Source organism: Andrena cerasifolii, chromosome 8 (assembly GCF_050908995.1).
Source record: "Andrena cerasifolii isolate SP2316 chromosome 8, iyAndCera1_principal, whole genome shotgun sequence".
Taxonomy (NCBI): domain Eukaryota; kingdom Metazoa; phylum Arthropoda; class Insecta; order Hymenoptera; family Andrenidae; genus Andrena; species Andrena cerasifolii.
The window spans coordinates 3,453,179-3,466,881 of NC_135125.1; the positions used below are offsets into that span (position 1 = coordinate 3,453,179).

The 13,703-nt window shown below is 38.3% G+C and overlaps 1 protein-coding gene across 7 annotated transcripts in view; it reads right to left on the bottom strand.

Annotated features, from left to right (window-relative positions):
- Sick (sickie) overlaps positions 1-13,703 on the bottom strand; it is a 626,930-nt gene that overhangs the window by 138,249 nt on the left and 474,978 nt on the right. For 5 of the 7 annotated variants that reach the window (XM_076818200.1, XM_076818205.1, XM_076818202.1 and 2 more), the window contains 7 exons: positions 4,269-4,601; positions 3,549-3,776; positions 3,046-3,460; positions 2,139-2,280; positions 1,873-1,899; positions 409-653; positions 118-269 (listed from right to left, as the gene is read on the bottom strand). In XM_076818200.1, the coding sequence (XP_076674315.1) occupies positions 118-269; positions 409-653; positions 1,873-1,899; positions 2,139-2,280; positions 3,046-3,460; positions 3,549-3,776; positions 4,269-4,601 (1,542 nt within the window). The remainder of the gene's footprint in view (positions 1-117; positions 270-408; positions 654-1,872; positions 1,900-2,138; positions 2,281-3,045; positions 3,461-3,548; positions 3,777-4,268; positions 4,602-13,703) is intronic. The other 2 variants (XM_076818204.1, XM_076818201.1) reach the window with 1 other exon arrangement.

A 13,703-nucleotide genomic window follows, 5' to 3' on the forward strand; every position in this document is an offset into this window, starting at 1 on the left:
CAGCTTAGCGACACGCACGTTGCGAAATACGTATGACTTAGAACGAACAGTAGCAGGTTGTTAATTCACGTCAAGCATGCTTTATCGCTACAGCAATCGGCAGAACCATGTACTCACGTTTGTCGATAGCTGGCTAGTCAACGAATGGACCTTCTCTTGGGCGTCCACGAGCTCCCGTCGCAATTTCCTCAGCTCGTGCGCCTGTTTCTCCTCGGCCGAGCTGTACAGGCTGCTTGCTGTCGATACCAAAGACACAGAAGAACCATGGACTGAAGGCAAAAGAGAAGAATATTCTTCTATTTTCAACAAGCTTTAGAAACTGTGTACGAAGTAGGGTAGAAATACAGTGAGTGCAGCAGAAACTATGTTTTGCGAAAAGAATCTGTGTACCTTTAACGGGAAACTTACTATCGTCGTCTTTGTGCACGTGTTGGTAAAGATTCGGTGGCTGGCGAGAAGTGTGTGTAGGCGTTGGGGACGTTGGTTGAGACCAGTGTTGTCCTGTACACCCGGTAGATCCCACGGGAACACTGTAATAGGGTTCAACGCCTACACCCATACCCATCCCAACACCGACTTCCTCGCCAACGGAAGACGACGCTCCACTTCCTCTAGCTAACATTGACGGGTACATTTTTTCGCTTTTCGTGGATCTGCGAAAATAGAGGTGTAACCATTTAAATAAATCATTGGTAGAAGGTATTGAAATACTGCATTGTATACGCCTCCGAAGATCAGCAAAGAGTTCTGCCAATTAGATCTAGAGTTGAAGTACTTGTTATGGCTACTAATCGTGAACATCTAGAACAGAATCGTTTGGAGAACTGTTTGAATCTTCGGGGAACAAGAAGCGCGCAACGTGCATCGATAGAAGATGATTAACGTCCATGTTTAAAAACGTGAAGGCGGTCCAACAGTTCGCAAAACCTTGCGGAAGTTTTAGAAAGTTCTCCGCACGCAAATTACCCAAGTACTTTTCTTTAAACGATGGAAAGCACAGTCACGGTATATTTGTTGTAGCTTGTCACGGCTGACTGCATTCAGGAAAAGGATCCATCGGGAAACTACGAACAAGCTAACATGGTGTTCCTGAATGCAATCGCGTGTATGTGTGCACGTGTTCCCGAAACAGAAACCTTAAGATGCAAAGAAGTTGGCGACATTCTTAACACGAGCACTGTCTAACATTAATTTTGTGGAGGTGTTGGGAACAGATCAATTCGATCGAGATAATCGACAGATTCTTCACATCCGAGCGTTCAGTTTGCTTAGAATATTGATGAGAACACGTCTGTCTACGTGGCGAGTGTATACATAATTGATCGAGCTGGAAGAGATTCCTAATTAAAAGGCAAACTCCCTGTCGTCTGATAGTTAAGTGCCACTTCCCAGTCGTGTATACACCCGTACAGTTCCATAATGACACAAGGAAAGGAAACGAGGCTAGTAAATGATTAAGAAGGGTATGTCTAAGATGACGAATATGCCAAAGACGAGCACGTTGGAAGTAGTTCCATTCAATTGCAATTATATGACTGAATATGATTTTAATCAAACGTTCCCTCTCATCGTGTCACTGAGGATTCGTGAACAAGCTGCAACATGCGTTTGCACAAGAAGCACAGACCAGTCACAAATACAAAATACTGAGAAAGTTGTAGTGGGCTGAATGATTAACCAAAATCACTATTGAGCCGAGACGATCAGCTCAATAGGTGGGATGTATGTACACATGGATATGTGTGTTCTAAGTGCGTATAACGAACACTCGTGTTTACGTGTAGGGTGTAAAGTCCTAGAAGGTTCTGTTCTTTCAATACTTATGCATGGAAAACAGGCTCGACGAATGTGTATTCTAGATTTTCGCACTACCTTGGGAATGTCCTGTCCCGCAGATGGCTAGAACGGTATCAAATGATCTGCGTTATTTCACCGTAAACAAGCAATTGCTGTCATAGAGTGGTTAATTATAAAGAATCAGAAAAAGCTGAAACTGACTGACTCAAAAAATATGGTGAGACATTTGCATCCTCTAAGTCATGCATCTATACATATGGACGTATGCAAATGACTTCTAAGGATTTCATATGAGGTTGTGGAAGACTAGTGCAAAATGGTGGATCGCGCTACGAGCTCACCTAATGGAATTGCTTCTGTTCAATCTCGGCGGAGCTGGAGATCCTGACGAGTCCCTTTGATGCATTAACAAACGGGCGTGAGTTAGGCTTGCTCGATGCGATCCCAGTGATTCCACGCTGTCAGCTTCGCATAAACCCATTCCTGAAATCACAAACATCAAGTGATCGTTAACAACGTTTCATCAAACAGCTTTATGTGCCGTTAACTCTTTAGATTCTTAACTGAAGAGTACAGTTCTCGTAAAAATTTTTGACACGCATTTTTTTTATCAGCAAACGTCTGTATCTAGGGGATAAAATCAGCCCTTAGAGTTGGGGGTGAAGAACACGTTTGCCCCAATATCTCGGAAACTATGCGCTACACAGAAAAACCTTTTAGACGAAAATAGTGTACTTTTTTATAACAAATTTATGAAAAATTACTTTTTTTCTTTTTAGTATACTGTTTAAACAAATTAACGTATTACGAATCTATTACATAACTCAATTTTTTATGAAAAAATACACTATTTTCTCTAAAAAAAATTTCTCTGTAGTGCATAGTTTCCGAGATATTGGGGCAAACCTGTTTTTGATCCCCCAACTTTGAGGGCTGATTTCACCCCCTAGATATGAACGTTTGCCGGTAAAAAAAATACGGGTCAAATATTTATTCGAGAACTATAATCCAGGTAAACCTCATAAAAATTGGCGTGTAACAGTTAGGTGATGTCCCTTGTAAGCAGATTACTAAAATAATTCATAAATTTCATTTCAATACCAATCTTTAACGCACTCAAGTAACACAGCCATTCCATTTATTCTACCAAGTATATTATAATTCAGAATCATTACTAACTTTGGCCGTTGAAATTGTTTCTGCTAACCTGATCAACACTTCCCGGCGCAACGGGTACTAAACAGTTACCTTGAGAACGTCCGCTTGGTGTATAGGTATTGCTGTGTCTCATCCAGGATGTTGTGTACGGGCTGTTGGGAGTGTAATATCCTTGGAGATCAGGGGCTGCGTAATTGCTGCACGTATCGCTGAGACTTCCGTCGGATGGTTTCAGTACTCGTGGCGAGAAGGAAGCACCCGTTGGTCCAGCTCCAGATCCCCTTTCGCGATGATGGGCAGACGCGAACAATGCTGTGAATTCTGGGCTGCCGGGCTTTGGCAAACTCTGCGATCCAAGCATAAGACGGTCGCGCACCGACTGCGAAAGTTGACTGGCACTTGGACCTGTGAGGCTGTAACTCTTGTAATGATGTCCTTGACTGGACGTGGATGAGTTGGCCTGGAGCTCCGTGGTACATGTTTGCGTGCCTCCAGACACTTTAACCTGCAACAGCAAATTCAACAGATCAATAAAACGTTTAGTAAACATTGATTAAGAATCGTCGAGGTTTATAAGCGGGAAACTTATTTACTTTTGTTCTTGGGACTGCGCTAACTTGAGCCGTCCTCGTAGCGTCTTTGCCTCCATTTTGGACGCCGTTAGGGCTGGGACTGGTACCTGCACTGTGTCTCTTCACGTATCCGAAACTTTGCGGTACTCCTCTAACTTTGCTGCTGCCGCTAGTCGACGTTCCCGATGAGACTTTCTGAGGTTTCTCACCATTCGCATATTCGGCCATGGCCTGCTTCCGATGCTTATCCTGTAGAAAATCGTGAAAACGTCATTTAGACACGTAACCTCCTCTTTTATCACTGAGGTGTATCAAGATTAGAAGAACAAAACTATAATTCCACCCTCCTTATTTAAAATCCCCCATCTAGCATTTCGAAACATCCGAGAAAAGCGAAGTTTTACCATTTACTTTCTGCCGTCGGAAAATAAATAAATTAGACTGTTTCTAGATCTCTACGAAGCACGTAGGGTTTTCTCACTTTACTCAAAAGGTAGCTGAGGGCAGAATTTTTATTAATGATATCATACACAACTGAACGATATACGAAATATCTACAGATATGAAGCGAATTAAAATTTGTATAAAAAAAAGCTGTTACATCAGAGATCAAGAATGTATATATACAAAAATGGAATTCAAAGCTGCTCATGGTGCGAGGATTAAGTCGCCCATGTCGAAAATCAATATTGTCCAGCATAGCGTCGACTTGCGAAGGAACAAAGCTATACAAATGTTTACCTGGGATCGCCTGGAGGGACTAGGACTCGGGGGTGCGCCCTCCTTGTCTCTTTCCCGATCTCTCGCAGCTCCCGCCTCGATGTACTTTTTCCATTGCTGGCTGTTTGAGCTGCTGTTCGTCGAGCCGTACGAGCCTTGCTGCTGTTGCTGATGCTTGAACACCGAGCTGTCTGTCTGCTGGGAGCTATCCGATTTCTTTACATGAGGATGATGACCGCCAGGATGTTTGGAGCTCACGACGCGGTACACCAGGTTGCTACCCTGCTGTGCACCTGGGGGGGTGGCCGAACTACTGCCACCCCCCACAATCACGCCGCCACCACCCGGCACCCTCTGTTTAAAAAAAATCAAAGAATTTCGTGGCGTTAAACATTTGACTGACAAAGAAACCTTCGCAACTCCAAAATGCAGAGAGAATGTAAAGCATAATAGATGAGGGTCAATACAGTATAAAAAACAGACTAGTTATAGTTGGGAAATAAACTGCTTCTTTGGAAATATTAAATTCATAATATAAAAACTAGAGGCAGCTGCAAAATTGGTGAGGCCTCATAATGGTTTTGCGCTTAGGGCCTTAAAAAGCATAAACGGCACTGTATTGGAGTATGGAGAGAGCTATTTTTTGCGTAAATGCACTCCGAAGAAATCAACCCCTAAAGTTATCGCGTTTCTCCGTTTTTTTTCTTTTTTGTACCTTTGTAGTGGTGCGGGATAGAACAAAGCTTTAAATATACGAATTGTTCAGTATTTATGCCCCATCACACTACCAAAAGAAAAATAATGTTATATTTACAAAAGTTAATTAATTAAAAAATGTTACATTAAGGGCTGATTTCACCCCTACAGAGTGAAGAGCAGTTACTCTTTGCATTAAAATCAGAATTTTCAAGTTGGGAACGTATCCTCGGGAGTTGGAATAATGATCTATGTTAATGATAAAATTATCAAAGTATCGTTGCATGTAATGTTTTTTTTTAAATAGGATTTCCGGCCGTTTTAAAGCTTCTATGCAATAGCAGAACGGAGGTAAGTGTTTTCAAAGTTTTTGTCTATTTGTTGCGCCATCACTTGAAAATGGCTGGACCTATTTTGAATCGAACGTTCACTGTTTTCTTTTTTGGATATAAACACGTAATATACATTGAACGGCATTATTGCAAGGGTCGAAAACGGTTATGATATCGGTTTCGGTTCTCGAAACAGTTATGAGGACCGAAATAATCTTGAAACCGTTACGAGTGAAAAAAGGTTCTGGCCTATATCGATTTCAGTTAAGGTTCTACAGAACCGATATTATATCGGTTATACAGTAAACTCTCGGAACCGAAACATACATTAGTGATCTGAAACCGAGATATGTATAATTGTTTTGTAGAACCGTAACCGAAATAGGGCTGGGACTATTCGAATAATTTAATATTCGAATATTTTACAAGTATTCGAATGCTACGAATAAACTTCGAATATTTGAGTATTCGAATACTAATGTATACATGTATGTCATATACTGATGCATTCGAATACTGATGCATTCGAATACTGATGCATTCGAATACTCATGCATTCGAATACTGATGCATTCGAATACTGATGCATTCGAATACTGATGCATTCGAATACTGATGCATTAGAATACTGATGTATTCAAATAGTATGGTGTGAGGTGGGTCAAAATTAGCTTACAAGATTTTACCCTGACAAATGAACCTAAAGAACTTGATTTATAATTCACACAATACTATTCGAATACATCAGCATTCGAATACTATTCGAATAGCATTCGAACACTTGGATATTCGAATTATATTCGCCAAATAATTGAGCAACTGAAGTATTCGAATATTCGAATACCGAAAAATTCGACAAATAGTCCCAGCCCTAAACCGAAATCGATAGATATAGTCAGAAATTTCGGTTCCTTATAACAGTTATTCAGAATATCGGTTCTTCATAACTGTTTCAGTCAGAACCGATTTATAACAGTTTGAGATAGTTATTTTTGGATCGGTTTCAACCCCTGCATTATTGTCAAATCGAGCGAGTAAGCTAAAAAACATTTTAAAATTCTTCTTATTCCGGAACCATTTGGCCAATGTTAATCAAACTTTTTAACCCCCGAAACGAAAAGGATGAGTGTCATAAGTGCGACGCCTATGTTAGTGTGTTTGTCTGTCTATGGCTCCGTAGCTCATCAACGAGAGATCCGATTTTGATGTGGTTATTTTTGTACCATGTAATAATAATCTTTAATTAAAAATTTTAAATAATCATGAATTACGAATTATTAAGAAGAGTTTTCTTTATTTTTCCCTTATACATGTGGAACACAATTTATGAGTTTGGAGATGGGTCAAAAAAATTCGGGCGGGATCGAGCGCGATCTCTATCGAAACTTATGTCCATGATTCGAAGCAATTCGAAACTTCTGCCCAGGATTCGAAGCAATTTGCATCTTCCGCCTGCGATTTATCGATTTCGGTTCTGCAAACGGTTATAAAGAACCTTTATTCGGAATAACTGTTACGAAGAACCGAAATTTCCAAGTATTATCTGTTTCGGTTACGGTTCTATAACCGTTATTTCTTTTGGTTCTATATCGGTTCCGAAACGGTTCCAGAATTCAGTTCTTGTACCGACTTTTCCCTAATTGATATCATTAATTATTGTAGGTGCAGATTACTGTATATGTGCATATTTTTTACAAAATCCTTACAGAAAAAAAGAAACATTTATATCTACATATCATTCATTTCTAATAAAGCGTTTAAATAAATAAATAAATCAGCTACATATTTTTTACATTCACTCACACACTATATTATTCAGAATAGGAAGTTAAAAGTTTCTCCTGTTTCTGTAAGGATTTTATAAAAAATATGCACATATACAGTAATCTGCACCTACAATAATTATTAATGATATCAATTAGGGAAACGTCGATACAAGAATTGATTCTGGAACCGTTTCGGAACCTATATAGGACCGAAAAATTAACGGTTATGGATCAGATATGAGAAGGGAAATAGGAACCGTAACCGAAACAGATAATAGTTGGAAATTTCGGTTGTTCATAACAGTTATTTGGAATAATGGTTCTCCATAACCGTTTTAATCAAAACCATTATATAACAGTTTTAAACAGTTATTTTCGGAACTGAAAATACAATTACAATTACAAATTTTGCGAACAAATATTTCAATATACAGGTGCGAAAATTACAGCAGTAACAAAAACAAAAATCTGCAAGGGTACAAGGAACTTCGATGAATTATCATTTCAATCACTCAATCGATTAGTTATACCTGTTTTTATGCAACGAAATTTTCTTCTACAAAATTTTTGTTTCTGAGAGTGTAGTGAGTAATGTCTGCAAATAATCGATCGCGTGACCTGGGTCAAGGACTTCTAGCGAGGTTCATTTCACTACTATCGACGGTCTGGCATACGGTTTGCAAAAGCCAGAACCCCCCCAATGCCATGATTCAGAACACGGGCGCCATAGCGGCGGCTCTTCGAATGGGGTGCAGATTCTCCTCGCAACCAGTTAAGCTTTAGTTTTCAAACTATGAAAACCCCGTAGATCAAATACCCCTCTTGTTTTACTTTCTTCAACCATAATTACAAACTACGACCAAAGTGTTTCACAAACCATGTTGCAAGTCAACCACTTCATAATAAATTAGTAATTCAAAGTATGTAAGTAGTATTTAATTTCCTCAAGGGATGGTCTGCAATTGGAAAATTTAAAAAAATCTGAAACTTTGCAGAAATGTAGCCCAAGTGATGCTAATAACGTGACTATTTTTTTATTCGGAAATAAAACGGTCCTAAGGGTTAAAACACCCCCTCGAAGAAATAGTGAGTTTTCATATTATCGTGAATATCAGCGAATCCGTAAAAGATACCGAAAATAAGTTCAATTCAAAGTTTTATGTGCTTCAATATCACACAATATGGCGATAAAGAATTGGCGAAAAAATGGAGGTGGGGATTCACTTTGAAAAAATTCATAGAACTTTGTATTTGACTTCTTTTTTTATATCTTTTACAGTTTCGTAGATATTCACGATAATATGAAACTCACCATTTTTTCGAGAGGGTATTTTCACCCTTAAGACCGCTTTATCGGCAAATCAAAAAATAGTTACGTCATTAGCGTCACTTAACCTGCATTTTTGCTAAGTTTCAGATGTTTTTGAATTTTCGAGTCAGTTAACTAGAATTTTACAGAGGCGCTAGTTGCGAAAATACGAAGACTGTTTGAGATTTTGTTACAATTTTTTACAGAACTTTAATAAAGATTTTAAGATATTTCATAAATTTTCTTTGATTCTTAAAACACTGTACTTTAACATAAAAATTACAAAGTTAAAAAAAAATATTCTGAAACCGTGGAATTTTACGTTTCAATTTTGGGTATTTTTGACCCGGTAGGGACAACCTGTGTTACAATATGGGGTGCGCCTCCCGCCGGGTTAAATAAATAAATGAACTTAGGTACGTCTCCTAAAAGTGAAACAACGTGGACAATATTATCTTCGAGTAACGACTTTAACAAATTAAAAATAGCGAACTTCAAATATTCCTTGAGAAACATTTCATTTGATCCGAGCCTTAAATAACAATTTTAACCCTTAACTGGTATCCTGGGTCGCACATGACCCCAAGCACGCAAAGTTCGCTGCAAAATTTTTTATTATCTAAGTTTGTCAACTGAATTTCTAATTAATTTTATAGTTAATAGTTTAACTTTCTACTTTACAAATGTGTCGACTTTACAAATTTCTGTGTCCTTTTTTATTTGGGGTCTGCCGTGACCCCAGTATACCAGTCATGTTTGCCAAAAACAGTATACCAGTTAAGGGTTAATAAAATTCTTTGCAAAGACGTGACAAATCGACGGGATGGAAACTGCTCGGTCTGCCTTGTCCCTTCCCCATTCTCTCTCCAATCCCTCCCCCTATTCGTCGCGTAGAGTTACCGCGTGCGAAGTGACTCATGGGGGTAGAAACGTTCTTTCTGGTTTTTACTGTCTGGATCGTAAACGTACGCTGAAAAGGCCATAAGCCAGACAAAAGATCCCGGTGGGTCAAGCGCGACTTTTTCTCTCATTGATCTCTCAAGGCGTGTTCGCACCAATCGAAACGCATCGCCAGTAATCTCGGGGCCTGCGCCAACAGCGGTGGAACCAGCAAGAAACAATAAACGTACGGCGACTCCTTCGCTTTGAACGACACCACTGCCGCGAAAATTTAAATAAACGAGAACCTCCTTCCAAGTACGAGACACTGTAACAGCCCTGCCTTTCATTCTTTTTGTGCTACTGGTTTATTATCCAAAACACCCTCGTGGAAACATCCCTTTTTTTTCAAAGGGATAAATATTATCGTTGCAACCACGCGGTTAGGGCAGAGCTGAAAAGTGTTCCAAATACACGGAAGAGAATCTTTAAAAAATTAGGTTTCAGTGGACTGAGAACATTTAAGAAATAAATTAGATTTCAGGGGATTAAAAATATTTAAGAAGTTAGGAAATATTTTTCATCGAACTTCGAATAATCTATTAAAAATATTTCACCATACTTTAATCAAATTAATTAAAAATATTTATTATAAATTCATCGATTCAAAAATTAAATAGATTAATTTTCAAATTTAGTTTAACCGCTGTTGCTGGCACTAAAATTACCTTTATTAAAATTAATAACTAATTCAAACTTTCATTCATTATTAAATCTAATCTCTACACATTAAAATAATAATCACTATATAAGCAATTTAAATTTAAAATCTACATTTATAGATCAATTAATTCAACTAATCAATCAACTGAAATTAAATTACTAAATTCGACCACCCCCACTTTAGAGAATAAACTAAATTTTAGAAAGCCTAGGAATCCAATACCCTCCAGAAATCGGATTCCAGATTTTCATATTTCAGTTAAACCAAAGCTTCAAATAAAAAAAATTAAACCAAATCAATTAAACTACTTAAGTAATGCTTCCAAATGTAATTTTGTTTTTACAAAGTAGTATATTATTTATATAATTAAGCGTGGACATAAGTGGATATTAATTTTAGGTTCTACTCGGATTTAAAATTACAAATCATTGTTGTACCGATTTTAACAAGGCAGTTGGGCATCGATAATAAAATTCTACAATCAATTGTTTCAAAATAAACTCACCATGATTTATTTTTATAGCACACAGCTGGATTCCTGTATTTTCACAGTTAACAAAGTACTTTCCACTTATCTAGTATTTTAGTATGCATAGTTTAATGAAAACGTTCATAGAGCACATTATTAACAGCTTGGATTATAGCACTCATTACTGCACAGCCCTAGACACTTGCGCATTTTTAGAAGAAAAAGTGCGATAACACATTCACTAGAATTATTATCGCCGATCGCACTGCTTTCTGTCATAAATAATCCCGCGTAAAATAGCATTTACTTCGCGATATTTAAGTGCACAATAATTTAATCGGACTGAGAAAGCGCCCTTGATCGTTGAAACTGTGATGGTTCACTGGCACACGTGTCGTCGAGTTTCGGGGGATCGATAACGGCGAAATACCTGTGTGAACACCGAATGCGTCATTGCACGGGATAATTAAGGGATAGCCCTTGAGCACAACCACCCTTGTTACCCTCGGCGAGCAGTGCAATTTAACTGGGGCCCCTATTTGTTTCAGACACTCCTCATCCAGTAGAAATTTCAAACGGCACTCGATATTCATTTAATCAAAGCCATCCACCACTTTCTATTTTATATTAAAACGCTTTTGTTATAAATGGCAATTACATTTTTACAGGAATATGAAAAAATGAAATGAAGTTGTATGCTGATTCCTGGGAATTTCTGTTCAGGAATTTCAATTTAGGAAACCAAAATTTCAGTGGTGTCCTTGTTGGTAACGCAATATTACCATTACTCTTCCGCATGGGGGAAGGAAATAAAACGAAATACTTAGTTTAATATAACAGGAGCACACTTTGTGACACTTTTCACTATTAACATTGAGAAGTAGCTAACCCAGACCTAAACCAGACTCTTCCACATGGAGGAAATAAAACGAAATACTTAGTTTAATATAACAGGAGCGCACTTTGTGACACTTTTCACTATTAACATTGAGAAGTACCTAACCCAGACGTAACCCAGACTCTTCCACATGGAGGAAGGAAATAAAACGAAATACTTAGTTTAATATAACAGGAGCACACTTTGTGACACATTTCACTATTAACATTGAGAAGTACCTAACCCAGAACTAACCCAGACTCTTCCACATGGAGGAAATAAAACGAAATACCTAGTTTAATATAACAGGAGCACACTTTGTGACACATTTCACTATTAACATTGAGAAGTACCTAACCCAGAACTAACCCAGACTCTTCCACATGGAGGAAATAAAACGAAATACTTAGTTTAATATAACAGGAGCACACTTTGTGACACAATTTCACTATTAACATTGAGAAGTACCTAACCCAGACGTAACCCAGACTCTTCCACATGGAGGAAGGAAATAAAACGAAATACTTAGTTTAATATAACAGGAGCACACTTTGTGACACATTTCACTATTAACATTGAGAAGTACCTAACCCAGAACTAACCCAGACTCTTCCACATGGAGGAAATAAAACTAAATACCTAGTTTAATATAACAGGAGCACACTTTGTGACACATTTCACTATTAACATTGAGAAGTACCTAACCCAGAACTAACCCAGACTCTTCCACATGGAGGAAATAAAACGAAATACTTAGTTTAATACAACAGGAGCACACTTTGTGACACATTTCACTATTAACATTGAGAAGTACCTAACCCAGACTCTTCCAGATGGAGGAAATAAAACGAAATACTTAGTTTAGTACAACAGGAGCACACTTTGTGACACATTTCACTATTAACATTGAGAAGTACCTAACCCAGACGTAACCCAGACTCTTCCACATGGAGGAAGGAAATAAAACGAAATACTTAGTTTAATATAACAGGAGCACACTTTGTGACACATTTCACTATTAACATTGAGAAGTACCTAACCCAGACTCTTCCAGATGGAGGAAATAAAACGAAATACTTAGTTTAGTACAACAGGAGCACACTTTGTGACACATTTCACTATTAACATTGAGAAGTACCTAACCCAGACTCTTCCAGATGGAGGAAATAAAACGAAATACTTAGTTTAGTACAACAGGAGCACACTTTGTGACACATTTCACTATTAACATTGAGAAGTACCTAACCCAGACTCTTCCAGATGGAGGAAATAAAACGAAATACCTAGTTTAATATAACAGGAGCACACTTTGTGACACATTTCACTATTAACATTGAGAAGTACCTAATCCAGACCTAAGCCAGACCTAACCTCTTTCAATTTCGTCTGAAGATGTGAGATAAATCTAGAACGTCGAAAGCTTCCCCCCTTCCCAACCACGACTCCTTTTGAGAAGAAAAGATAACAAGGTGTGAAACCAATTTGCGGCGCGAAGCACCGTAAACATTCGTCGCGGGGGAGCAATGTCTGCTCCGGAAAAGGTAGAGAGAAACGCTTTCCATCCGGCGGGAATGATGCCTCCTATCCTCGTACGTGCCCGTCCGTCACTTTTTCCAAAGGGATCGGCAAAAACCGCCACGGATTCAGCGTGAAAGCGCAGTTTTTACCCCGACAAAATTACGGGAATGGCTTCCATCAACAGCACCACCATCACCGACATCCTGCACCACCTTCAACAAACGTCACGAGGCGGGCGAACGTTAACTGGCAACTGCGAGGGTCGACGATCCATTGCTCACCGGCCCTCCCCACTTTATGCCACGATACTGCTTACTAACGACTGGCTACCGAATACTCCGCTGGTCGTACAGGCCCGCACAAAAAATACCATCGACTAAATATTATAGGGTGGCCGGATCCGTGGACTCGCGCGTGAATTTGCACGAATATGCCCAGTAGTGGGGCTTTAAGACGCTGCCTTGCAAATGTTTAGAGTATGTTCAAAATACGGGGTTTTGAGACAGTTTGAAACTTTTTTTGACATCGGAATAACTTTGAAACAGTATTTAGAATGACACCTTCACCCCTTAACCACTCTCTGAATTTTAGAAAAACTTTAAAAATTACCACCCCTTTTATGTTTTTATTTTATCATAATGATACAATTATGATAAAATAAAAACATAATGATAAAATTATGATAAAATAAAAACATAATGATAAAATTATGATAAAATAAAAACATAAAAAGGGTGGTAATTTTTAAGGTTTTTCTAAAATTCAGAGAGTGGTTAAGGGGTGAAGATGTCAGTCTAAATACAGTCTCAAAGCTATTCAGATAAAAAAAATATATATATATACCCTTTTTATGTTTTTATTTTATCATAGTAAAAACATAAAAAGG